Source organism: Populus euphratica, unplaced genomic scaffold, assembly GCF_000495115.2.
Source record: "Populus euphratica unplaced genomic scaffold, PopEup_1.0 scaffold22.1, whole genome shotgun sequence".
Classification (NCBI taxonomy): Eukaryota; Viridiplantae; Streptophyta; class Magnoliopsida; order Malpighiales; family Salicaceae; genus Populus; species Populus euphratica.
The window spans coordinates 1,487,820-1,515,266 of record NW_011499863.1 but is presented as its reverse complement, the minus strand read 5'-3'; the positions used below and the strand labels follow the sequence as shown (position 1 = coordinate 1,515,266).

The 27,447-nt window shown below is 36.4% G+C and overlaps 5 protein-coding genes across 9 annotated transcripts; 2 read left to right on the top strand and 3 right to left on the bottom strand.

The window, feature by feature from the left end:
- Positions 1-137: 137 nt before the first annotated feature.
- LOC105125467 (vacuolar protein sorting-associated protein 4B-like) lies at positions 138-3,847 on the top strand. The gene is made up of 9 exons (XM_011025929.1): positions 138-262; positions 467-1,191; positions 1,318-1,423; positions 1,818-2,016; positions 2,129-2,197; positions 2,446-2,520; positions 2,618-2,716; positions 2,887-3,042; positions 3,367-3,847. The coding sequence occupies exons 2-9, from the start codon at positions 714-716 to the stop codon at positions 3,490-3,492; spliced, it is 1,308 nt and encodes a 435-aa protein (XP_011024231.1). The 5' UTR covers positions 138-262; positions 467-713; the 3' UTR covers positions 3,493-3,847.
- Positions 3,848-3,967: 120 nt separating this feature from the next.
- On the bottom strand, positions 3,968-6,444 carry LOC105125466 (RNA-binding (RRM/RBD/RNP motifs) family protein). The gene is made up of 9 exons (XM_011025928.1): positions 5,930-6,444; positions 5,736-5,833; positions 5,397-5,634; positions 5,215-5,312; positions 5,074-5,139; positions 4,759-4,848; positions 4,522-4,590; positions 4,337-4,443; positions 3,968-4,244 (listed from the first exon to the last, which is right to left on the bottom strand). The coding sequence occupies exons 1-9, from the start codon at positions 6,250-6,252 to the stop codon at positions 4,158-4,160; spliced, it is 1,176 nt and encodes a 391-aa protein (XP_011024230.1). The 5' UTR covers positions 6,253-6,444; the 3' UTR covers positions 3,968-4,157.
- Positions 6,445-7,028: 584 nt separating this feature from the next.
- Positions 7,029-11,361, bottom strand: LOC105125465 (hippocampus abundant transcript-like protein 1). Of its 2 annotated transcripts, none has more exons than XM_011025926.1 (14): positions 10,759-11,361; positions 10,086-10,197; positions 9,764-9,876; positions 9,567-9,689; positions 9,248-9,420; positions 9,076-9,151; positions 8,674-8,760; positions 8,369-8,449; positions 8,247-8,279; positions 8,054-8,107; positions 7,905-7,946; positions 7,586-7,664; positions 7,430-7,500; positions 7,029-7,347 (listed from the first exon to the last, which is right to left on the bottom strand). In XM_011025926.1, the coding sequence occupies exons 1-14, from the start codon at positions 10,984-10,986 to the stop codon at positions 7,249-7,251; spliced, it is 1,371 nt and encodes a 456-aa protein (XP_011024228.1). In that variant the 5' UTR covers positions 10,987-11,361; the 3' UTR covers positions 7,029-7,248. The 2 variants fall into 2 exon arrangements, with proteins under 2 accessions (XP_011024228.1, XP_011024229.1); XM_011025927.1 differs by having other exon boundaries at positions 11,006-11,358.
- A 1,014-nt stretch (positions 11,362-12,375) lies between these two features.
- On the bottom strand, positions 12,376-15,874 carry LOC105125464 (nifU-like protein 4, mitochondrial). The gene is made up of 6 exons (XM_011025925.1): positions 15,491-15,874; positions 14,941-15,102; positions 14,675-14,850; positions 14,015-14,118; positions 13,800-13,911; positions 12,376-12,814 (listed from the first exon to the last, which is right to left on the bottom strand). The coding sequence occupies exons 1-6, from the start codon at positions 15,705-15,707 to the stop codon at positions 12,746-12,748; spliced, it is 840 nt and encodes a 279-aa protein (XP_011024227.1). The 5' UTR covers positions 15,708-15,874; the 3' UTR covers positions 12,376-12,745.
- Positions 15,875-16,481: 607 nt separating this feature from the next.
- Positions 16,482-21,941, top strand: LOC105125463 (uncharacterized). 4 transcript variants are annotated; one of them, XM_011025922.1, is made up of 6 exons: positions 16,482-16,997; positions 17,972-18,680; positions 19,495-19,864; positions 20,551-20,948; positions 21,047-21,259; positions 21,396-21,941. In XM_011025922.1, exons 1-4 carry the CDS (start codon positions 16,742-16,744, stop codon positions 20,599-20,601), a joined length of 1,386 nt encoding a protein of 461 aa, XP_011024224.1. In that variant the 5' UTR covers positions 16,482-16,741; the 3' UTR covers positions 20,602-20,948; positions 21,047-21,259; positions 21,396-21,941. The 4 variants fall into 4 exon arrangements, with proteins under 4 accessions (XP_011024224.1, XP_011024223.1, XP_011024225.1 ...); XM_011025921.1 differs by having other exon boundaries at positions 21,047-21,271; XM_011025923.1 differs by lacking the exon at positions 21,047-21,259.
- The last annotated feature ends 5,506 nt before the right edge of the window (positions 21,942-27,447 follow it).

The following is a 27,447-nucleotide window of genomic DNA, read 5'->3' as shown; positions in this document are numbered from 1 at the left end:
TATCAAATTACTATATCTTATTTCTTTTTCTTTTTTTCCTTTGGTGGCTTTATAGTATTTTGCTTTCTGTATTTGAAAGCGACAGGACGATTTCATTTTAATTGGTCGGCTTTGCTTATCTATCTCTTGAAGTCTAACATCAAACCACGAATCACATTATAATAAACACAGATAATAAACAGAGAGAGACAGATGACAAAAAAACAAATGTTTACTTAACTATTAACAATAATCATCTCTTGATCAAAGCCTCAAGTTTCAGGTCTGTTAATGGGTTTTCTATTTCTTTTCTGTTCATTCTCTCTGGTTGATATTTAATTGCAAAGTTTGAGTCTTTTTAATGTAAACTGTATTGGGTTGGTGGAAACTTTTAAAAAGAATTGTATATCTCAAAACTACTGTGAAGGCTGAAACTTTGAGTGTTGGGGTTTTGAGATTTGATTGAATTATAGTGTTTTTTTTTCAGGTTTTTTGCGTCCAAGTATTGGGATTTCAGCTTCAGATCGAATTAGAGGGATGTTTGATGTTTTGCTTGTTTGTAAAGATGTTGTCCTTACCTTTCATTGGATCAAGTACTAGTTTTGATGTTGTGCTGGATATAGGAGATATTGAGGCTTAAGTTTAAGTATCATTGATTTGTGTAAGAGTGATTTTTTGGTGGAGAGTGGTGTAAGGATTATATATTATATGGTGTTTTTAGTTTTGAGAACAAAATGTACAGCAATTTTATGGAGCATGGTATAGAGTACGCAAAACGGGCAGTTAAGGAGGACGATACTGGAAACTATAGTAAAGCTTTTCAGCTTTATATGAATGCGTTGGAGTACTTTCAAGCACAATTGAAGTATGAGAAGAATCAACAGATTGAGAAAACAATTAGGGAAAGATGTTTGGGATATCTAAAGAGGGCGGAGGAGATTCGAGCTGTTCTTGATAATGGTGGGAGTGTGCCTGCCTCAAATGGTGATGCATCGGTTGCTGCCCAGCCAAAGACTAGTCCAAAACCAAAGGATGGAGGTGGGAAGGACAAGGGGGATCCTGAGAAAGCGAAGCTTAAGGCAGGGCTTGATTCTGTTATCATCAGGGAGAAGCCAAATGTGAAATGGAGTGATGTGGCAGGTCTTGAGAATGCCAAACTGGCGTTGCAAGAGGCTGTCATATTGCCTGTTAAGTTCCCACAGTTTTTCACTGGTTAGTTTCTTGGTTGTAATACTCACAGAAGTGTTCTGCTTCCAATGTTATGACATTTTCTTGGGTAAAGATTCTATGTTTGACAATATTTGATGTCTGAATGTTATTCGTCTGTCACACATTCAGGGAAGAGAAAACCATGGAGGGCTTTTTTGTTATATGGTCCACCTGGAACAGGAAAGTCATACTTGGCAAAGGCTGTTGCAACAGAAGCTGACTCAACTTTCTTCAGGTGATGTAGAAACCATGATATCGTAACTGCCCAGACTACTAGCTGATGAGAGTTTCTTAGAAGACTATACACACATTGCATCAAGAGAGTGTTGGAACTTTGAATGCGTAAACAATATTCAAGTTTATCCTTATTCTCTGTTTTGATGGTCAATATATATAGATAGGTAGTCTTTGCAATTGCAAGCAATGGTCAATAATCGTTATCCAAGACATTTGTAAAATGCTTGTGCATCAGGCAGGACCTTGAGCAAATGCAAATTCTTACTCTTTTGTTAGATTTCACTTTTATAAATCATAAATAAATCCCAATAAGCTGGGCAGAATCTATGCCTTTCATGCTCTCTTTTTCTGATCAAAGTTGGTGACAACTCCCACATGCTGTCTTTATGCAGTGTCTCTTCCTCGGACCTGGTTTCCAAATGGATGGGTGAAAGTGAGAAGCTAGTTTCAAATCTTTTCCAAATGGCTCGTGATAGTGCACCTTCCATCATTTTCGTTGACGAAATAGATTCACTGTGTGGCCAAAGGGGTGAAGGTAATGAGAGTGAAGCATCTCGGCGCATCAAAACAGAACTTCTTGTACAGATGCAGGTACTTTGTGTTCACTGTATCTGGATAAAGAACATTGTCCTAATCTGCATTTCCACATAAACTGATAAGAGCACTGCCATAATCTTAAACTGAGGTTCTTGTCCCATTTCAGGGTGTAGGGAGTGATGATCACAAAGTTCTTGTTCTTGCAGCCACAAATACTCCCTATGCACTGGATCAGGTTAGAAAAACATCAGATTTTAAACATCCTTCATTATGGACAGAAATCTATCTATTTTCATCAGAATTACATAGTTGGTAATGCTAATGCAAAATAAACCACAGGCTATCCGACGGCGTTTTGACAAGAGAATATACATTCCACTTCATTAAAAAAAGGAGAGAAGGATGAATTATCCAAATTAATGAAAAAGAGGAAAATAAGAATATATGGTAAATTTTCTAATGCTAATGCAAAATAAACCACAGGCTATCCGACGGCGTTTTGACAAGAGAATATACATTCCTCTCCCAGATTTGAAGGCAAGGCAACACATGTTTAAGGTATTGCCCATCAGAACTATTGTAGCCTGTTTTTGACTTGTTGAAACATGTTCGTGTGATTCATGAAATTAACTTCCTCCTGTATGTCGACAAGCAGGTGCATCTTGGTGATACTCCTCACAATTTAACTGAAAGTGATTTTGAGAAGTTGGCTCAAAAAACAGAAGGATTTTCCGGTTCAGATATTTCAGTTTGTGTAAGTGTCAAGTTTACATCAGCCTCTGCCATATTTCAACTCCTATTCGTATATCCAATTTGAGCAAAATGTTTGAAAAGTTTTTTTTTTTTAACATTTTCTTTTGTGAAAATTTAAAATAGTCAGGAGTTGCCTCCTTTTAAACTTGGTCCTGACATTCTCATTGATAGGTCAAAGATGTACTCTTTGAACCTGTTCGTAAAATCCAGGATGCTGAATATTTCATGAAGTGCTCTGATGGCATGTGGGTTCCTTGTGAACCAACACAACGAGGAGCTGTCAAGACCACATTACAAGAACTTGATGCACAAGACCTTGCTTCAAAGGTATGGATTGAATAAAGCACTATTACAGAGAGTTCAACATGAAAACCATTCCCAGAAAATAGCACAGCTATCGCTTCTGTGGTTGTACCTAAGAGACACTGTTAGAAATCTGTAAGAGGAGAAATATTGTTCATTTTTGTTCTTGTTTCCGTAACGTTCAACAAGAGGAACTGAGAGACATGTCATCATGATTCATGATTATACTTCCCCCTCTAGAATGACCGGTTTTACGGGAAATTCATTTTAGTTTGTGACTTCTAGCTGCATGCTTCCTCTTCGGTGACAAACAATGACAACTTATATTTGAAATCGATGACTTTGCAGGTCCTTCTGCCACCCATTACAAGAGCAGATTTTGATAAAGTGCTTGCACGGCAGAAGCCAACAGTTAGTAAAGCTGATCTCGAGGTGCATGAGAGATTCACGAAGGAGTTTGGAGAGGAGGGCTGATGACCTTAATTAAGTGGAAGCAAGTCTTTGATTAATCGATAAACACATGTTATACATAGTGCAAATTACCCATCTCTGGTGGCTCATGTTGGGAAAACCATGTCCCTTGTAGGCTTATGAAGTCTGGTGTTTCCTTTCTGCTCTCCCCAATTAGTTGGGCAATATTTTGAAAAAGAAAAAATGGGGCTACGAGGCGAACCAGACAGAATGACAGATCAATGTATGCAATGGTAGATGGTAAATGTATATACAATATTGGCATTATTTGCTATCCTCATCCCTTGATTTCATGCATGTGTGTAAGTGCCTGTTTGGGAACATGCGCGATTTGGAAATACAAGTTGCTTTGCAGTTATGCCCTTGTTCCCAACAGGCCATAAGGCTATGGAAAAGTATGATTATGACCACTTAATTCATTTCTTAGGACTGTCTACAATGGCACAGCTAAGTACTCCGGCTTGCACAAAAATAAAAATAAAAATGGAAACACATGCAGTAAAAATCATTGCAGTGACGACATGTTTATTATTTAATTACAAGTTTACAACGACAAGAATGACGAAATGACTTAATGGTTTTGTGAAATGCGAATTCAATGAAAATGATACAGGTGACTGGCGAGCACAATAATTCACCACACATGGGTTGAGGCCCCCCCCTCTATCTCATGCTGCTTGTCTTGGTCGACCCCTGCTGTATCTTGGTGGGTTGCTTTTGGCAACATCAACAACAATCATCCAGCCATTGATGATCTGCAAGTTGGGTTGCCAGAATGTAGGTCAGCCTTACCGCTTGGACAGTTACAACTTAAATAAAGTGAAACAAGGACTCGTTTTACACCTACCTTGCCATTCATCTCCTTGAGTGCTGAACTTGCAGCCTCCTCTGTGGTGTACTCTACAAATGCATAACCTTTGGACCTCTTTGAAATCTTGTCCATTATTATTTTAACTGTCAGGAATACACCGCCATTATTTTAAAGACAATTGCAACAAATACATGTCAACAAACAAAAAAGGCAAAGCATACCTTCAACAAGCTCACCAAAGCCCTCAAATGCTGCACGCAAGGTTTTCTCAGACGTATAAAATGACAGACCTGCTCAAAATACAGATCGCCAAGCAATTAAATAAATGACAAAGCTAGCTAAATCAGGCATATGTGTATTATCCAAAAACTTGCGCTATCTGGCAGGTAGTATTTTACAAACAAAAAGCAAGAGCTGAAGAGCATATCATCAGAACTTGATTTAAAGATGCAACATACCAGTTATAAAAAGTTTTTTTGTTCTAACAGGAGTTATTTGACTAGCTTCTGAAGAATCTGATGGATTTGCAGAATTGATGAGGCTATCACCTGGAAACTACATGTTGTTAACATTACAGAAGAACCATTTGCCACGGAATAAAATTCTCAATCACATTAAACTTTGAAAATTGACAATTGGCTGTTCTGAAACCTCAAATAACAGTATCATAACTTAATATCAAGCAGCAAATCCTGATGCTAATTTCATAAAACTTGATCGATGATTGCATATACACCGCCAGCAATCCTAGTACTAACAAGAAAGGGACACACCTCCAAAATCCTTGTTTTCCGACTCAAAATCCTTATCTGGCAGAACAGATAAAACACCAGGAACACCTAAAAACAAGGTGTGTGTCATTAAACAGAATAATAAAAGCAAACAAAATTTCACTTGAAAGGGAATTAACTAACCAGCTAGCTTCTGTGCACATTCCTCGTCAAGTTCACAACAGAACCCAAAATTCGATTGCCATGAAACGTGATATATACACATTTGAGCATCCTTCTCACTGCAAAAGAAATCAACCTGTCACTTCCATAGCATGTAATAAATAGCAAGCAGATTGCATTCTTTCTCAAAAATTAACACTTACTATCCCATGACCTTGGTTAGTATTTGAGCATAATAATCAACCATTTGAGCCTTTGTAACAACTCCAATTCCTGGCTTATCAATTCTAACCAGCCAATGTTTCGTATTCCCAGAAGGGAACAACAACTTGCTTCCAATTTGTGGATTTGATAGTGTACTCAACTTGACACCTGAACTATAATCTTTTTCCACAGAATTATAATCTGGGTCAGGCCTAACTGATAAAACCCCAGGCAACCCTACATCACACACATCCACAACAATTCAGAAACCTCTCAAAATCTACCATATGAGTATCATAATTCTCTACATATTTTGAGCCAAAAGAGAAGAACCTTACTGGAAAGTTTAAGGGAAGCATCTTCATCAATATCACAACAAAACCCAAAATAAGTATCGCAAGAAGCATCGTATATACACATTTGAGCATCTATTTCACTGCTCAAAACCAATAAAGCAACAGGTTTTAGGCCAAAAAACAACAAATACTAAAACTGCTCATCTATAAAAACACAAAGGAACCAACCCACCAACCTGCCTAATGCTCTCTCCAGAGTCTTGACATAATAATCAATTATTTCTGGTTTTGAATTGACTCCCTTTGGAGGAGTTTCCATTATAACTATCCAGTGGTTGTTAGTTTTAGTTGAAGTTAAATGTGTAGATGTTGATGTTGTTGCTGCTTTTGTTGATAGAGAAACACAAGAAATGAGAGAAGAAGAAGATAAAGATTGGGTTTTTATGTGGTTCTTGTTCTTTTTAGGGTTGTAAAGTTTGAAAATTGAAGCTTTAATTGGGAGTTTTTTGGAAATGGAAGCGAGAGTGGTGGTGCATAATGAAGGTGAGAGTGTTTCCATGGCAGCCTCTAAGGTTTCATTACAGAACAGACCAAGCTCCTCTGACCATTGCTGTTCGCTGTTTGCTGTTCAATGTCGTTGTAGCAGAATCTCTTATCTGTATTTTTTTTTTTTTTTCTAGGCGCTTTAGATGAATGATGGTCGTTCATTTGTCCCTGGTCGTTTTTAGGAGAATGCCAAGCAACGAGTCGTTCAGCTTTCATGAGCGAGAGAAGTTGATTTGCAAGTCATTGATGTCCATCTCCGGATTGGGCTTGGTGCAATCCATGGCACTAATTTTAATTCAAAATTACTATTTACGATGGATTTTGGATACTAAAATCTAACTAGATTTGGTTTTGGATATTCTTCAGTTATCTAAACTCAAATTTGATATGAACTTAAATTCATATCCAGAAATTACAATTATATATAAAATTTAATATAAATGTATTTTTGTTTTAAGATCATTATTGACTTTCAAGTGAGTTTCAAGTAGGGTAGAATAATATCAATATCCAACTTAAAACCTAACTGTTTACCTTTATACTCATATCTAGAAATTACAGTTATATATAAAGTTTGATATAAATATAATTTCATCAAACTTCAAGATCATCATTAACTTTCAAGTCCAGTTTCAAGTAGAATAACATATATATTATTTTTTACCTTTAAATTTCATATGATAGTAGTTCTTCTATCACGGTTATCATTTGAGTGGTTCGAATCTAAAGAAAGTTTAGGAATGAGATTTTCATCCTGAGATCTTGTTCGAGGATGACCAAAACTTCATGTCAATGAACAGTTAGTATTTGTTTTAGGTTATCAGTAAATTTCCCGAAGTGCAGAGGAAGGAACATTGGAAATGTTCTTACAGAGATAAACAGAGCAAATTTTCCCCATGGAAGTTGCTTTTGGCAAAAAGTAACTGCATTAAACATAATGTAAGGGATATCTGGATATTTACATCATCTAGCCGTGAAGAATAAATGAAGTATCTTGTTCGGTACTCAGTTAACTTTCACCTAAAAGTGGTGCTTCAATTTCTTCCTCCGGGTCATGGCCCGACTTTTCGGCTGGCTTAAGCAGGCAAGCAAAGCATAAAGCAATCATCTGAGACAACAGAATAGTTCATGGTTAATATGGGAGAAAAGGATAAGAAGGGCGCGAAAGGTGAAGTTGTGCAAGGCCTTACCATGCTTACAGAAGCAACTATGATGCTGAAACCTTTACAGTTGAAAGGTGCATCACTAGAAAGGAACCATGCTGAAACAACAATTCATAAATGAGCAAGCAAAATTGAATGCTTGTTGTGGTAACCAGAGAAAGGATGTAAACTGCGTCAACTCACAAGTCAATGGACTCATTGCAAGTGGGGATAATAAACTTGCTATTGATTGGACACCGGCAATAAATCCCTGTACTTTTCCCTGAAATAAACCAGTACTTGAACTTGTGAACAACGGAGACACGGATCATTCACAAATATGCAGACATTTGAAAGCAGGTGTACATTTTATGAATGCATAGTTGGGCTCAGAATGCTGACTCTAGCTTGAGCAATACGAAAAGATGCTTCTTCCACCAGCAGAAGATGGGAAGTTTGTTCATAGGAAAGAAATAAGGTGGAAAAAACTAAACATTCACGTTAGACTGCTGGTTTTGCAAACCTGATTCACTGAGCTTGATCCTTTAGAAATAACAGCATAAGTCTGCACGTCCAGAAATTCAGAACATAAAACAATGATTATTCAATGATGAATGTGGAAACCTTCTACCTGAGGTTCTGAAGAAAAGTGAGTGTGATCATAATGCTTACAACAGGCTTCACGAGGACATAAATGGCTCCAAATGCGGCACTCAAGTATGGCACCTGCATTAGGCAATGAGAAATGTTTAAAGAACTTTGCATGCTTGTTTAAATAATGCAATTTGGTGGAGGATTGGTTCAGGATTGAACTTCTTTTTTTCCATGTCATGTGAAGTTTAACTCTTAGGAATTAGGTATATACCCAAGAAGCCCACACCAAGCCATAAAGCAAACCCTGTACAGAGAAAAAGCGCCCGTTATAATTTTCCTTCTCTTTTCAGCATGTGAATTGGTTGCTAGGATGAGTTGGGAGTGGCAACTTACATAAGCTATTGATGCAAGTAAGGCTAGACATAATATCACTCCCTCTCCAACCAATGGACTGAGAAGAGGAAGCACCAAAATCTAGAAGCCAGCCACAAAACAAACAAGTGTTTACGCAAAAGAATTTTTCAAGTTCATTGACATTCCATAGAGAGCCTATGATGAGCTGAGAGCGAAGAATAGATGAAACCATATATAAACGTTTGATTTACATGTTGCCACTTTCCAAAGAAAGAAGCCCGCAATTTTCATTGTTTAAGCACAGTTGTAAATGTAGCCACAGCAAGATTACCTCCACGTCGTACCTGAGAAAAGATTGCACCAATTCCTACCACTGACAGAATTTCCGAATATTGATTCTTGTTAAAACCAAACACTGCCTTCAGATAGAACTGCATAGGAAGGTGACAAGCAATCAGGGGATCTAAATAAACAGAGAACGGAGTAGATAGGCACCACAAAAGAAAATTACAATTAGCCTTATGAGCAATTAGCCCACTGGTGCTATTAAATTAAGGTTGGTCCTCGGTTTCATAATGAGGACGCATTTTTCCATGCATAATTCATATGTTCAAAGATGTATTTTCCCGTGATTTTTTTTTATCGCTTGCAGGTTAGCAAGTTGCGATTCAATACCCTTGTTTTCCAAGGGTTTAATTTCTCTGATAATCAAGATTGAAATTAGGATTGACATGCAAGGAGCTTACTAGTAAAACTGAGCTGATGCCAGACATTCCCAACTCATAGAAGAAGGAAACGAATGAAATGACTCTCAGTGTAGGACTGGAAAAAACAAAAGGCGAAAGAATGTTACATCACTCAAAAAAACAAAAATAAAACAGCAGTACAAATCAATGGATGTGTTTGAAGAGTAAGTACCTTCTAAACACTACCGCTGCTGCATATCTCATTGATTCATATCTTTTGCGAGCGACGTTTATTATCTTAGTCAAGAAGGTTGAATCTCGCTCCCTCTTATCAACCCGTTCAACTGTCTCAACTAGAAAGAAATACATATAAACTGAACCAAAGATCAATAGGGCAATTGAAACCTGAAACAAAAAGCTTAATCTTATCAAATACTGGATGGTTACTAGTGTATATATATATAAAAAGTAAAAAAATAAAAACAAACTCGACAGATGAGCATGACGAAACCATGCAGCTAGTGCTTGAAAAACTCACAGATCCTACTTACCACAAAGATGAATTTCTCAGGGAGAAAACGTGCCAGAAGATTCCCTACGACATGAGAAGCAGAAAAGAAACCGGTGATCCAACTAAATGCTGTAGCCCTGTTTTCTTCTTTGATAATATCTGCCTACCAAAGGGATGAAAATGTGATGCCCCAGTATCCGTAACCATGACATTTTATTGATGGTCGATAACCCTTACCGCATAAGCAATAGCAATGCAGAAAATACTCCCTTGACTTAAAATAAATGAAATTGTCCGAAGCACATAGTACACATACACAGCATCCCTAGATTGGTTACAGGCAAGTACAGCTGAAACAATAGAACAAGCAAATAGAAAAGAAAATTAAAAATCTGCAGTATAATTTTGATTGCAGTGTGTATGTGTGAACTTTCAAATAAGTTAAGACCGCTGTTGCTTCGCTGTATATCCATAACATTGAATTAATAATTAAAAGCAGGGTGTAAAAGACTTCCATAAATCCTAGCCTCTGACCAGAAAAGCTCAATATGGAACATACCAAAAGGGAAAATGGATGTTGATACAGCAATGAGGAGAAGCGGTTTACGCCCATACTCATCTGCAAGCTGGCCTAAGAGTGGTAGTACCACCATTTTGAAAATTCCTACCACCTACAAGCAAAAAGAATCATCACTTGCTTGATGAATTTAAATCTTGTTTCGTAATCCTCAGAATCAGTTTAAGTGCATGGTTAAACATGAAAACTACACACCGCAAATTTCTTCACCCGAGTTCTAATCACTCAAATACCAAGCCGTTTTAGCATTAATGATACACAAAATCATGATCATGCCCTGATTGGCTTAAAAGATTACACTGGAAATGCAAACCAAAAAAAGAAACTCATAAATTTCTGCTCTGTTTATGAGCAGCAACGCAAATCCTCAAAATTTGAGAATGAATCTACCTAGTATCCCTACGTGAATAATTCACTCTTTCCTCAAAAACCTTTGATTTTTCCAAAAAATGAAAATTGGGAAATTGGCAGTTCCCACAAACCCAGATAGCAAAATATCTTAAGTTACAAAAATTAGTGCTTAATCAACTCAAAGCCCTAAAACACATAAAAGAATTAGAAAATTCAACGAACCCCATTTCCATTTCCTTGCAAACCAAACAAATTATAGTTAAAAAAAAAAACAATAAGCAAAGCAAGAATTTCCTATGTTTACCGTTTGTTGGAGACCACTGATATAAATAACCTCAGAGCAAGTAGTTTGACCAGGACATAAAGCAGAAGTAAGAACATCAACAAGAACAGAAACAGTCATTTCCTCAGCAATCCAATGAAAAAATAGTGGCAACAACAAGTGTACTAAAGGCCTAAGCTCTTTGAACCCAACTAAACAATCCTTCAACACCATCACTAATGTTTCAAGAACAAAGCACTTTTCTTGCATGAAACAAAAGAAATACTACCAGAAGTGGTGGGATGGATAAATGATGTCAGATCAGTGTCGGAGATCAAAGAAAGTGGAAGTTGACAATGATGTTTTTGACTTATGGTAGAGAAAAGGGATTAGTCCTCGTGGTATTTATGGGGAGACAAACGCATTAAAGCAGGGGTTCTTGTGCTAACAACAAGAATTCTCGTGCTGGATTAAGGTTGTCGTGTGTTAAGGGCTAGTTTGCTTGTGATTGACGATGGAGTGCTGGTGGTGATATGACCATAGATCAGCCAACCTGACCCTTACTAGGCATTTGGCCTTGAAATATATTCATAAATTTCTTTTTTCATGTTATTTGGTAGGGGGGGGAAATCTTCCTTTAGGAGGTTGGTAAACAAATACAGGTATTGGGCAGAGAGAACGTAAATTATTTTGAAGGAAACAAAAAACATGAGGGGAAGATCCAATATATAGTAGTGACTATTTTCACTCTTTAGAGTCATTGAACATTTATGTATTGAATTAATCATTATTAAAAAAAACTATATAATCAATAAAAATATAGATAACATTCTTGAAATAGAAAAGTAGAAAACAATAAAGACGGACCTTTATTATAAATCTAAGAGATAAATCTATTGTTCTATATTTGTTTTTATCTTTTTAATTAAACAAATATATTTTCATCTATTTTACATATATTTTTCATGTCTTGTAATAATGAACAAAAATAACCTTCTACATAAATTGACGATGACTGTGCTAAAAAAAGGACACCAATGAAGCATGATTCATGATAGGTTACTTCCTGGTCCCCTTGTAATCTATAAGGGTTAGGGGCTTTAATGAAGTTGACAGTTCAGTGTTGTGTGTATTAGAATAATTTTAGTTTTGAGTCAACCCATTTTTATATTCATAAGCCAAATGCTCAAGCACGATAAAGCATCTTAGCTTTTTTGTTTTTGTCCTGGTTAGTTCTTTGTTTTCTTTTATCCGTTGTCCAGGAAAAGGAAGGCAACCAGAGCCTATTATGCTGCTGGCAAACATGGTTTGCTCGTCGTTACTTGTTTTATCATATTATCCAAGAGTTAATACATCAATAATTTGTTGCCTTGAGGGGAAGAGTCTGTTCCAGCCCCAGATTTTATTTTAGAGGTCAAAATATCCTGGTAGTTGGTGGTGAAGCATCACTCCTTAGTTGGCTGATGGCATATAATTTGTCTTTAGATGAGCGAGTCGCTTCACCGATTGAGTAGCTTATCGTCTTGAATTGATTTATTATTGCAGTCAAACAATGAACAGGAGCAGATGGAGTTTTTCCACCAGGCCCTTATAGACAGACTCGAGAACAAGCCAGAAACAATTAGCTTAGCTAACATGACCAGCAAGCAATTCAAACCATCCCTCAACTTCTTTATGCAATAAATTTATTTATATCAATGGTGGTGGAAAATTGAAAGAATAGAAGTAGGGTACAAAAATCTTTGCAACGTTACAGAAGCACAAATTGAATGACAGAAACAAGAGTGGGTAGCGAACAGTTCCGCAAGATGTACAAGGCTCATACAGCTCTCACGTTCTTTACTCTTGCGCTATAATTATATTTAGTTTACATGAAAACAAAACATAAACTCTACCGATACTACCGATAACGAGTTAATTTGAAGAAACCATGAACTTTATTTGCTCCTGTACAGAGAAGCATACTAGAAGTTCTCTTGGCTCGCCACGTGTACAACCATGTTATGAGAGGAAAAAAATGGGGGCTCGACTACTCCATCTGACTGGTCAATGCTGCTTCATCATCTTCAGCATCCAATTCTTGTTCCACACCTTTCACCTGCATGCGTACGATTTTCTTGAGTAAATATAACATGAATGCAGAAAGGAGCCAAGATGTGATTCCCACTTATAAGTTTTCCTAGCAATAATAGCCAGGTAATTAAAAAATGATGTTAAGCAAACTCATGGGCAATGGCAATGTAAAGTAATAAAGCAATGGAGGTGGCAACAGTGGGATGAATATGGAACTCAAGAGCTTAACAAGCAAGGAAGCTAGCAGTTTGGAAGCACAGAGATTAAGGAGGACATGCACAAATGTGTATCCATATGTTCCTGTATAGAGAGAGACTGGAAGAAGAGGAATCCCTTAGCTGCCAATCTAATGTTTCTCTTAATTTCCAAGACCCATTTAATCCCATGATTTCTAGACATTAGAAATAGCAGTACTTTCATCTTAATCCCTTGAGTTGTAGACATTAGAAATTGTAGCACTTTCATCTTTCTAAATATATTTTTTTAAAGAAAAAACACGTTAATTACTTGTCAGCATGCACTTTAGAGCATAATAATATATATCCAGAACATATCAGAAATAATAGCATCAACAAAATTCTATACTTAACACAGGAGAACACAGTCAGTGACCTGCACCACCAAATATCTTCAAGAACTAGTCAAGAATCGATTTATGCCATGGTCTTTTTCTATTATCCTAAAGCTTGATAATCAAGTTTTAATGCTCCAGCCAAACAAGCATTAGCCTGCTGGTAAGTGCTATTAACTTTTGAAAATATGCAATCTGTCATTGCACTAATTCTCAATGGGCTTCTCTCTTAATTACTGTCCCTAGATGCTTAAGTTAATGTGTAGTAAACTCACAGACACGCATTACAGACATACAGACCAAAGTGAATTACTATTTGGCTGGTGGTGGATTTCCATATACCAAATTTTGAACTTTAGTGCAGAACCCTCTGCAATGTCAGACAAAAGGTGTAATTTTGCATAGTTTAGAAATCTAAAAGATGATTTTCACTTTTTACCTCTGGTACATAATGCATCAGCATATTCTCTATTCCAGATTTCAAAGTGACAGATGAGCTCGGACAGCCACTGCATGCCCCTTGCATTTTCAATTTGACTATTCCAGTTTCCCTGTAGAGGGCAAACATACAGATTTCAATTAATGATAAGTAACAAAATAGATTGTTCATTCAATATTCTATGAACATGTTCAACCAAGAGAAGAGAAACCTACTCATCAAAACCCCGATACTCAATATCCCCACCATCATCCTGCACTGCTGGTCGAATACGAGTCTCCAACAGCTCTTTAATCATTGCAACAGTTTCTGAGTCATCCTGCATTAGCAGGAGTTGATATTTTCACATTGAGTGCTTAATGCTCTATTGAAATTAGTTTAAGATGATTATAGAATAACCAATAAAATCCTCCAAAATGTCAGTTCTCTCTCCAGTGATAACCTAAACTATATTCAGCTATTTTACAGTAATCAACATCAGCAAATATCTGTTGAACTTCACAGCAGAAGAGTACAAAAGGGATGAAAAGCACCGTTCACTTACTCATAACTCTAATATTTGGGATATGGATGGCAAAAAACTGCATAACTTAACACATCAATGTCGATAGAACCTCTTATATCAAACATCTGGATTTTCTTAACAGAATACAAACCAGCACTACTCCTGAGATAAACTCATTAAAAAGAGAATTGAGAGAGGGGGGAATGGAAAAGTGAACATGAGTACACCTTTACAATAAGTTAATGCCCAGGGAGAACTTTAAATGCATAAGTACATGCCAAGGACCACCCAATATGAAATGCAAGCATAATCCGAAGAAGCAAGCTTCATTTTTGTGGACAGCTGAAAAATCAGTAAACTAAAGATATACCTCACTAATAGCCGTGTCCTTAGCTGCTGCAGTTTGTGAGTCTAGAAACAATGGTTCTCCAGAAGAATAGAAGTCCATGATAGCTGCAAATATTTCAGGCTTTAGGAATTCCCAAGTAGCATCATCTGACTTTGTTATGGTGATAAAATCAGATCCAAAGAAAACTCGATGGATACCTGTGAAAAAACAATACAGGGTACAGGTTAAAAAATTATAAACAATCATAGCATTAAGTTTACCCAAGAACAAAACTAGTTCAATCTTACCATCGATTCCATAAATAGCTTTAGCCAATGGAGAATTCATAGCTGAACGTGCATTTGGGAAATCCGCACTTCCTACATCCATCACCGGCTTCCCAGGATAAAACATAAGGGATGATGGATTTGGTGTGGATTGAGTTTGTATAAACATAGTCCTCCTCTGCCCTGTGCAAACCATCACACCTCAGCTTACATAACTTCACCAGTCTTTAATCAACACAGAATTAAAAAAACACTATAACCTCTAAAGTTCATATCCTTACAGCATACCCCAAAATTCGTATGTAAAATCAATAATCTAGGTGTTGTTATTTCCCAATAACTGCAAGTAACTAAGCTAACTAACCAATAAAATACAGATATTAATTCAATTCCTTACTTAACTCGTCAAAATCTCTAACAAACCATTTTATTACCACGTTACAAAAACATTATAAAAAAAAAAAGACCCTTATACATATCTTAAAACAAATATTAACATAAAACATAAAAACTCAAACCACAAGGTAAAAATAACATAAAATAACAATAATTTCAATCATAATAGAACAACCTGTCAGAACGGTCAATTTCTCAGGATGCAAAGAAGAAGCCAACGTTTTCGAATCAGGGAAAGCACCACCGCTGCTGTGCCAAAACGCTGTCGTTGCTGATGAAACATGTATAAAGCGGCGAGGAGTCAAACGACATGTAGTGTTGATTTCTCTGCAAAGTCCGAAACTTTTTTGGTTCGATAGAGCTCGCGATATTAATCTGCCAAAACCCTTCATTATTTCTCTCTTGGAGGCTCGCTTTGAATGTGAAATGGATGCAGGAGATGCAAAGCGTCGAGCGTTTTAATGGTGATGGTGTATTCGTAATAAAGTCGAGGAGTAGGGGTAGATAAGTTGAAAGCAGGTAAAGATCAGCAGCTTTAGCGGCAGGGAATTGGGTGGTTTTGGACCGTCGATTTTGAGATTATATATTGAAAATTTGGAGGTGTGGTTTGATCCTTATGTTTATTGAAATCTACTATTTTAGTCCCTTTGGATCAACATCTTTCTAGTGGTGCACTAGAAATCTACTAATTTAATTTCTTATGAGATTTTTTTAAGAAAATATGTTATTTTTTTAAGTGTGGTTTTAGTGGAAAATAATTAAATAACATTTTTCAATAAAAATTTAATTCAATTTTTCGCCAATGCAATGGATACAAGGAAACTAAAATTGTGTTTTACTTTAAATACAATTTTAAATATTTCTGGTTAATTATTATATAGAATAATTTTATATAAATTCCATTAAAAACTATTTTTAAAAACTTAACTAATAAAAAAATATAATTTATAAAAAAAATATTTTTTTTTAAATCACTATCATACCACAAAAACAAAACAAGTACAATATCAAGCATTGTTATTTTCAAGCTCGAAGCCAAACAGAACCCAAATCAGATGAAGCATAAGAGGGAACACATACAAAATAAAAAAAATGTAAAAGCACGCGACGTCAAATTCTCTTCACCGATATCTAAACGCCACGTGTGATCCACAATATATCGTCGCTTGCACAAAAATCACACGCATTCGTCGAACCCTATCATCAACCTCTCTTTCTCGATCAAAAATTCTCTCCAAAAATATTCCCCGAAACACAAACCCTAACACTAACACTGACACACATGAAATCAAGTGATTCCGAAACAAAACCTAATAGATTCCCCACCGAACCCTAATTTGATGATTCTGACAATCCAGTCACCCAAACTCTAACAATTGTTACTTCTCTCTCTCTCTCTCACCTTTTGGGTCTATTTGTTGTAATCATGGAGGGCTCTGTGGTGGTGGATGATCTCGGAGCCCCCGAGTCATGGGAGGTGGCTGATTTGGACGAGACGATGAGTCGTTTGTTGCTTAATAAAGACTCTAAACAGCAACAGCAACAGCCTCAAGACCAGCTCGCTCGTTCGGGTTCGGGTTCGGGTTCTCTCGGTCCGGGTGAGAAAGTAACCGATGATGTTATCAATCAGGTTGATCAGTTTCTTCGTGAGGCCTTGCAAAACCCTCGCGAACGGCTCTCAAGTGAGTTTTTTTTTCTAATTTTGATTAACATGTGTTAATTTTTTCATACGTTAGTTTTGTATGAGAGCTGTGTGAGATTTTTCTTTTTGTTTATGCATGTTAATGGGTAGAGTAGCGAGTGATTTAGCTAAATTAGGTGGTGATTTAGTTGCAGTTGGTTTTTAATGGATAGGATGGTGTTGTTTTTTCTGGGTATTTCGTGAGTGATGGTGTTTTTTACTGGTTGTAACGTGGTTAATGTGTGAATTTCACTTGTGGATGATTATGGATGAGATGGAAATTGTATGTCGTACCATTGAAGAGAGCAATGCTTCTAGAGGTATGATGATGGCGGGGATATAAGGATGGGAAGATATTCTACTACAAAGCTTGGAAACGTTTGTGCTTAGAAATTTTCAGGTAGTTTTAGTCAGATTCCTTAAGAGAGGAGATGATTTTCTTAATAATCAAACTGACGTGTAGGAAAGATTTATGAGTATTTGCAATGGAAAGCTAATAAACTGGATTCAATAAAAGAAGTCTTGGTTTTGACTTGGTTAGAAGGAGCTTGGCTGACCTACTGACTGTTTTTTTTGGTCTGTGTGTTTGTGTATTTATTTATTTATTTTTATTATTTATTTATTTTTGGTCTGTTGTTGTTGTTTCCCTCCCGTTTTTATTTTGGGAGGGAGGGGTGCAGAGGAGATGGGCTGGGGTTTTCAGTAGAATGTTAAGTTGATTTCAGCCCAAATTTGGGGCCTGCAGTTATTTTTTTGAATTGGGTTTAATCAGGAATTTAGATTTTTTTAGTTGCAGTTGATAATGATCTTATGAGTTCACAGTTTCTCTTTTTGCAAAAATCAGTATTATGAGAACTGTAGGGATGACCTGCTAGTTATCATCATTCACATTGTTTTTGTTTTCTTTATGTGATTTAAGTATTCTATATATCCTGTTTTTTCATACAAGTGAACTCATGTATATCTTCTATTCAGTTTTGCGGATGGAACAAGATGTAGAAAAGTTTATCCGTGATCCAAACCAACAACAATTAGAATTTCAGCAGCTGCCTACTTCATATTTAAGGCTAGCAGCACATCGTGTGGCACAGCATTACTCGCTGCAATCAATGGTTTTGTTAGACAATAGTTTACCTGATGGCTCTGGTTCCAGAATTATTGTCCGCAAAACTTCTGACTGTGGCCTTCCCTTGATTCGCCTGGCTGACATCCCCTTGAGTTTGCCATCGGAAGATGGTGATGTTATTAAGGTTGCAATTAAGCAGAGACCACAGAAACGCTTTCAAATTGCCAACAATTCAAATTCAAATTCTACGAAGTCAAATAGTTCCAAAAGTGTGGAGGAAAGAAAAGAGGAGTACAACAGGGCACGTGCACGGATATTTAACTCTAGCAGTTCCAGCAGTGGTTCTACTGGGAAACCAGAAGGTGAACCAAGATTGCAGGATGGTTCCCAGCATGGTTCATTTGGCCTATCAAAGTCAGAAGAGAAATCTGCTCCAGTGATTTCTGATTTAAATTCTGGGCGGGGTTTAATTGAATCATCCACAAGCAGCGGTAGATCAGCTAGGACTAGGATGGAGAAGGAGCCAATTGGTAGGTACAGACCAAACAACAGAGTGGCCATTTTTCGGGACCGCGAGGTTGAGCGCAAGGACCCTGACTTTGATCGAAGCTATGACAGGTATTCTGTCCTTGCTTTTATTCTGCCATCTCTCTTAGATTGCTTTATTTAGTCAGGATAGGTTCCCAAATCCTGTTCTATTCCTCATAGTGTGGCATTTTCTAATCTTCTTCTTTGGTGAGGAATCTGTCACCTCACTTGTTACTTTGTTTGCTTGAGGCCCTGGGTTGGTGTCCACCACTTTCGTTCTGCAAGTCTGGTTGTTAAACTTAAATGAGGAAAGGAAGGAATGTGAAGAAAAAAAGGGTAAAAATTAATAATAAAGACCATTTGAACATAGAAAATTGATGAGAAATAGGTACATGTCCAAAGAGGGTAAAACAATGCTGCAATTTGTGCCAGAAATTTGACAGTGGATTAGTTTCTCCAAAAAAGTTAATTGGTATTGCACTTATTTTGATGTGCCATCTCTTCACTAATTTTGGCTTTATAACTACTGTGGTAGGTTGAATTTTCCTTTTCTTTTCCATGTTTAAATGCTCAGTGTCTGTGGATTGTTTTCTGTTTGCTGTTTGATGGGAGTTTCACCCTTTGCAATGTTTTGAATTAAAATGAGGATAGCTAGCTAATCCAACTGTGGTACTGTAAATGAGAGCAAGGGATACCTAATAGCATATACATTTTTAGCATTAAATGTGTTTATATCCCTTATAGCTGAAGTCAGTAACCTGAGTGCCCACAGTTGGAGGTTGGAAATTACTGTCTAGTCTAAAAGCGAATTTATTGTTCTTGCGATGTTGATTAGCTTACTACAGCAATGAACTTGATCTGTCTTTGTTGAGTAGAGCAAAATTATGATGAAATGTCCTTGCAGGTATATGCAAAGATTTGATCCTGGTTTTGGATTCAATGGGGGAGGACCTTATGCCATTCAGCCTATGTACACTCCTGCACTGAATTACAACACTGAATTTCCACAACTTGGGTCCACCCACAGGCCTCAGATATCTTCAGAACACCAACCTCGGCCTCACCCTCAACATCTACCAGGACCCTGGGTCGCAACATCAACCCCTGCAGGGATTGGATATGGTCATCCTGATACTCATATACCACCATTTAATCCAAATCATGTTGGTGCACGTTCTGCATCTGCCATTTATCTGCATTCCTCTCAGTATCCATGTCAACACCCAGGAATGCCTTTTATCCATCCCCATGAACATGTTCAGCCTTTTTCACAGGTGTGCCAGTTAGGGTGGCTTTATTTTCCTGCCATTAATTGAAGTAATCTTTTCTTTTTTCTATGAAAGGTGTTTTTCAGTACAATAGTATGAGGAATATTTATCATCGAACTTGTAAGATATCTCAAGTTTGACGATCTTAGGCTCCCTGCATTCAACTTTCTACTCATTGATAGTATTTTCAAGAGAAATTACAGCGTGATACTAGGTCACTACTTGAAACTGTGGGCCAACCAATTGAAAGGACTTATCATTCTATTTAGCTAGGTCATCAACTTTAAAATAAACAAACAATAACCATGGCTATTTAAAAAAAAGATTTTTTTATTAAGAGGAGAGAGAAACTATTTGGTTTCTTGATATGGCTAGATATATGTACCTCACAATTGGCTGGTCAGTGATGGACCAGGTTCACCTAATAATTTCCCTATTTTCCATTACTTGTGATATTTCTGATCATCCTGTTTGACCAAAAAGATGCCTACTGCAACTTATGCAGGGTGCCTGAAACATCCTCTCTTCCCCCCCAAAGAAAGAAAATGGGGGAAGTTTGTATCATTTAATGTCTCAAAAAGTAAAATTGGTTTGGTGACTTGCATTGAATGTGATTTGTGCAGCTTCTGTTTTCAATTGTTTGATTTTGGTTATGGTATTGATTTCCTTTTACCATTTATGTGCTTGTACAGTCTCATCAACAGCAACCTGATGCAAGTTTTGGTTTAGCCCGGCCCCGTTGAGGGGCTTGGGCCATGCCTGCACCCTGCCAGCCTGAACTTTAGTTTGAAATATTGATGAGCTGATACAGCTGCTCATCATATCTGAATTGGCAGGAGTGCAGGCATAGAGAACCGAGCTGGATTGGAGCGGGCAATACTTCTCATGAACATCCCAGTGATCCATTCCACCAGTCTCGGTTTTGCTTGAGGCTTCTTCCATGTGGTGAAGGATGAAGAAGCTCAAGGACTTGGCAGATCAACTAGTATTACTGGACAGGAGCTCTGTTTTGTCACTGATGATGATGAAGAATCAAATTAGGAAGAAGAATTGTCGGAGTTGTGGATGTGCGCGATCAGTCTAATTGAAGGTACATCCCTTTGTCACGATGCTCATGTTGTTTATTTTTTAGACTTGTCTCCATCTTTTAATATAAGATAAATTAATTTGCTTTCCTCATCCCTACAGACCATAAGGGCCAAAGGGGATGTGCTTGAAGGACATTTCTATCAGAGTTGGCATGTTTTAGGCTTGTCACGGCTTGCCCCCTTAGAGAACTCTGATTACGCCTGACTCTGCTGTACACTTGACTTGAAGGAATAATGAAGCAATTCGCTTCATGTATTATAGGAACAGATCTTTTTGAACTGTGACAGCATCTTTGATTGCTATCTATGATGGGTGATGTTATTTGTAATCTATTCCTGCTTCCTTGCGTGTTTTATTCTCGTGTACCAAAAATGTACACTCGTTCTGGATGTCTTTTGAGTGTTTGCCCGGCAATCTTATTTGCTTCTACCATGCTGGAAATGTGCAGGCACTGACGCACCCATCAGGATGTGGAAGATTGTAAGCTTGTTGATCGGCTATTCTCCCATTCAAAATTTTATGCCCACTGATCATGGCACGTGTGCTTAGCCAACCCTAGGGGACGGGGAAAGATGGTGACAGTTTTGTAGACCATTAATGCAGTTGTTCATCTGTAGCGATCTGGTCTTTCTGTGCGAACGAAGCGCCCCCTTGATCGGTAGGATTCACCATGCTTGAATCTTGTGGAGTGTGGATTGTCAGGATCGCAAATGCGTGGCTGCTATAGTTCGGACTGTCCGCAGCTGAGTTCTTCTCGTGGTTGGATGAAAAAAATGAACCTGCGCCACCGAGTGGCATCTATTTCTCCTCTCCTCTCCCCTCTGAAGGGGTCTTCCTTTGGAGCCTTTTCTCCGTAACCACCACCCATGAATGGACACGCTAGTGTTAGGTTGTCTCAACGTTTAAAATAACGGTCGTTAACGTAACGAGTGTATTTAATGGACGTGGTGTATTTAATCAATAATTATTAAACCTGCCTATTAACCTCTTAAAAGTGCTTTGCACGGGTTATTTTTTCATCAAATTGTTTCAAAAATTAACCAAGTTAAATGTGTCGTAGAGGGTTAATTTACTATTTGATTCATCTAGTTAAACACGAGTGAGACACAACTAGATAAACAATATCATTTGAGTTTTTTGTATAAAAAAAACTAAAATAAATTATTATTTTATTTAAATAAAAGCAATTTAATTTCATGATCGAGTGACTCAAGCTATTAGCCTGGCCTGATCAACTTATTATTATTATTATTATTATTATTATTATAAGAGCTAGTTGTATAACGGCAAGGATTCAACTATAATTGATTTTTTGAAAGTTTTTATATTAGGATTTAGGTTTTCATTTTTTCATTTTTTTTTTTATAGTTATGTTGTGACATGTTTATAGCAAATCTGTTAGAAACTTTATATAGTTATGTTGCGACATGTTTATAGCAAATCTGTTAGAAACAAGCATATTAACTTTCTTTTCATACTTTTATAAATTACATTTTACATCTCAAATTAAACAAAATGTATTGTTGAGGAATATATAAATTACAAGATGAAAAGGGTAATTTATAAAAGTAAAGTGAAAAAGTGAAATTCATATCAAATTATAAAAAAAAATTGTAATTATCATTTTTTTTTCTTTTTGTACTTTTGAGAGTGGAAAAATTAATGCTACTTTTGTAATTGCAGTTTAAAATTACAGGTTTAAAAGAAATTATAAATGATAGCTTTTTCCTAACTAAAATTCAACTTTCAAGAGATAGTTTTAGTGAATTTCATATAAAGCCATACGATAAACACTAAATAAGATTGGTAAACACTAAATAAGATTGAAATTTAATTTTATGATAGTAGTTATTTAAAAAAAAAAATTGTTCAAAAATACATAAAAATAATATTTTTTATTAAATTTAATTTTATGATAGTAGTTATTTTTTAAAAAACTTTTGTTCAAAAATACATAAAAACAATATTTTTTATTTTAAAAAATTTATTTTTGATATCAGCATTTTAAAATAATTAAAAAAACACTACAAAATAATTTTAAATAAAAAATCAAAAATTTTAAAAACAACATTTATATAATAAAAACAAACAAGTTCTTGGCATGACGTCACAACCACAGGATCTGACTGTGTTTTGGCTCACAGGATGTTGAAAAAATGAACAAGATGCGGACAAGGGGGGCAGACATATTTGGCCAAAGCTAGACAGTTAAGCCGCGACCATTAGACATGCCATTAAAGAAACTCAACAGATAATTGCTCTCCTTCAGCCAGCTAGCTGTCACATGAATCTCAAAACCTTCCTTCCCTACTTCAGCTGCCTCCCGTGCTCACCCCGTCTCTCCGTGCTAAAAGCACCCTTTCCTCATCTTGTTCCCTAAGCATCATCTTTTCCTCCCAATCTCATAAATTGTCATGTATCGAGATTAAATTCTTTTCTAAATTTAATCTCAAGTAATTAATGTCTATTTGCATCAATGTCGTTCACGAGAAACCTCGACAGAGTTTATTTCGATGGAGTTCAGGTAATCCATCTACTTAAGCTGATGTATTCACGAGAAATTTCCCTCGAATCTTCGTTGTTTCTAAACCAGGGATACTAATACAGGCCAACACATGTAGATTTAAACACCTCTTCTTATAAGTTGCTTCCACTGGTACACAAATTTCACTTTTTCGTGCATCATGTTTACCACACACATTCCTTCTACGTGCGTTGCTCTAGCAAAATCCACAGGACCCTCTTTCTTTTGAATATGCCAGTGAAGATCCCATGAGCTATAGACGGTTAAAGACACGTATAATCAAGTTATTCTACGTGAAAAAGGCAGGCATGAGGGCTTTGCAGATGGGGTGTCTGCTGTCTTGGGTGAACCATGCTGTCTTCAAATCCCTTGTTTTGTCTTGAGTAACCCCCCGTGGTTTGTGTGTGTATATATACATGTACACTTCTGGAATGATACGTATAATCATCCCTCTCTCTTGTATGCTCCTAATCTTAGACTCTTTTCCTGATAAGGCATACAGGTAGGTTTATCAAGTAGACTTCTAGGTACCCGAATTAAATTCCCAACTCCTTGTCTCATAACAATTTGTATATAGTTGGGCACCATCTTTGCTAATGATCTGTGTTTTTGCAATATTTTCAGGTGTAATAGCAGGTGTTCAAGATGGAAAAGCTAAACTCGCAGCTATACTTGCAGAACTGTTATATAATCCAACAGAATGAGATGCTAAGGAAGAAAGCTCAGCGGCTAAACCAAGAGAATCAAGCACTGTTGTCAGAGCTGAAGCAGAAACTCTCCAAGACAAACTCCAAGGCAAGCTCCAGTTCTACAACAAATCCTGTTAATTCTGACAAGCCCTGATTCGTGGATGTCTTAATTCAGTAACGCCCCCTCCCTTTTCTCCCCCTTTGTTCGTTGTGTGCAGAGCATGGAGTGCCTAGTTACATGTTGAAACTCTTGCCAGTCTTTCTTTTTAGAGGAAAAAATGTGCTTGTGAAGATATATTTGATGATTGATTATTAAATGAAATCTTCTGGTCTCTCTTTTACGCCAAAGTCGTGTCTATGGTGAGCCTCAACACACAGCTTAATCTAACTGCTGCTTCTTGTCTATGCTTGAAAAGTTATGATAGGATACCTTGAAATACTTGCACGTAATGTCTATATATCTTCCTTTGCGCAGATCTCTCTCTTACACTGCAAGCAAAAAAGAGAGAGATTGATAACAAGTCCTGTTGCATTTCAGGCCATTGGTTTTCTCCATGCTTTTCCATAAAATCTGGGTGTACTCCAGGAGCCATGTCAGTAGATACTGCAGATACAGAAGATTCCAAAAAAAATCTTAAAATTTCTGTCAACAAAACTGATTGCAAAGAAGCACTAGAAACAGAAGAATATAATGTAATAAAATAAAAAACTGCCAACTAAATGAAAAGAAGCACTAGAAACAGAAGAATATAGTGTAATAAAATAAAAAACTGCCAACTAAATTATACCAAGAAAAGACTGCCGAATAGCAAGCTTGATCGCCCCTTTAGCAACTTTATAATGAGCCAGGCATCCAACAAACTTGGTCAGTGCATCAGCTCCCTGAACTCAATATACAGCAATAGATCGTTCAATTGATGCATCATTAAGATCTTGAATCGAAGACAGATCGGTGATAAAAAAAAAAACAACACACTTGCTATTGTGGCAGATTGATGCTCTTGCACTTTTGCACAAAAGGAGAGCAGCTATCTAAATAGTTAGCCCATGAAAGTTCCATAACAAGAAAACCAGATGGTAGTGCCATGCTGCAATTTTCAATTTTTCCTTTCCTCACAGTACTAACTGGAATCTAAAGTTTCTTCTTGATATATGGTATAGAATTCAGCTTTTATTATCAAGGCCTTCTCCTATTATGGCTGCATAGCAAAGGAGCTACAGAAAGGTTAAAGTTCAAGCACCGCAATGCTTTTATCAAGTCCCTACATTATCTACTCAATAATTACATCAGATTCGTGCCATCAAGTGACTATAGCAAAACAGAAGGAGATACCTGCATAAGCAGAGGATTATGAACAGCTTATGAAGAAGATTAATGATGAAATGTGGTGCATATATATGGTTCAAGATGAATGTTGGTTGTTGGTATTCTTAACAAAGGTCTTTTTCACTTCAACAAGCTCATGTGGAAACGAACCATCGCTACTCCTCACAATGCCATGTTCCTTGTGAAAAAATATCGTCCGCCTGCCTTCAATTCCCACTCTTCGTTCTCATGAAGCAAGCAACATCCAGCACCAATCAACCACCGTAACTCCACTTGCTCCGTTAGCCATTGGATTTCATTTCCTTTAAGAGTCAGAGCTAATCAGCAACTCGATCAGGTTTTCTTTTTCTTCTTCTTCCATGACATTAAAATGGAATGCTTGAGAGTGAAATGTGATTACCGTTAAAGAATAATATAAATTATATTTTAGAATTTTATCTAATAGTTTAAATAATTGGATTGAGATGATTCTTTTAAATAATATTATAACCTTGATGATTAAGTGGTCATAAATTTGAATTTTATTATTCTAATTTATTTAATAAAAATTAAGCACAAGGTAATGTGAGTACAAGTTTCAAGCTCAAAAAACTTTTACTTGAGAGGGTGTATTAGAGAATAATATAAATCATATCCTAAAACCACATCTAACAGTTTAAGTTATTGGGTTGAGATGGACCCGGATTTATGTAAGTTTCAAGAGGACTTTCACTTGAGGGGATGTGTTAGAGAATAATAGAAATCATAATTTAAGTTTTTAAATTGAGATAGTTTTTAACATAGTATCAAAGCCTTAATTTAAAAGACTTTCACTTGAGGGGATGTGTTAGAGAATAATAGAAATCATAATTTAAGTTTTTAAATTGAGATAGTTTTTAACATAGTATCAAAGCCTTAATGACGAAGCGGTCACAAAATCACACTACTTATGCTTAATTTTTATTAAATAAATAAGAAATTGAGATAGTTTTTAACATAGTATCAAAGCCTTAATGACGAAGCGGTCACAAAATTACGCTACTTATGCTTAATTTTTATTAAATAAATAAGAATAGTGAGATTCAAACTCATGACCAATTAGTCATTAAGGTTTTGATACCATATCTAATAACTATTTCAATCTAAAAATTTAAATTATTAAATATCAAACTCATGACTAATTAGTCATTAAGGTTTTGATATCATATCTAATAACTATTCCAATCTAAAAATTTAAATTATTAAATAATTACACTACTTGTGCTTAATTTTTATTAAATAAATAAGAATAGTGAAATTCAAACTCATGACCAATTAGTCATTAAGGTTTTGATACCATATCTAATAACTATTTCAATCTAAAAATTTAAATTATTAAATAAAATTTTAAAATAAAATTTATATTATTTTTTAGTAGGTGAAATACTTCAATAGGTTTTGGAGAATCCTTCAAAGGTGAGTGTCTCAGAGTCTACAACCATGTTCAGGAGTTTGCTGGCATGCTTCTACATTAGGTTGAATCAAACATGCAGGGCCTAGCTTATGCATATTGCAGAAGCTGCTCATTGGGTTGAATTCAATCGCCTCGTCCTGATATCTGTCTTAGAGCTGTGACTTTTCTATGCATAGGTTCTAAAATGGTACATTATTGAGGGGGTGACCACCTACCAGCCTGTTGCATTGTTTTAAAGAAAAAATATTAAAAAAAAACACCCAACTAATACCTCATTATTTAGGCTTCTAAACTTGTGATTGAAGGACGAGATTTTGACTATTGATGAGCCATTATTTTGGTTGTTGGAGCAGGTCTTTTTAGCTGAAAATTCATTACCCCAACTGAAACCTTCTTATACGAGGGAGGAAGAGCCCCACTTCCATCTTCTTATACAGTAGCTTATTGTCTTCCACTCTGCTTTTGGATGTTTTTTTTTAAATAATTATTTGGTTATAAAAAATAAAAATAAAAACATATATAAAGTTT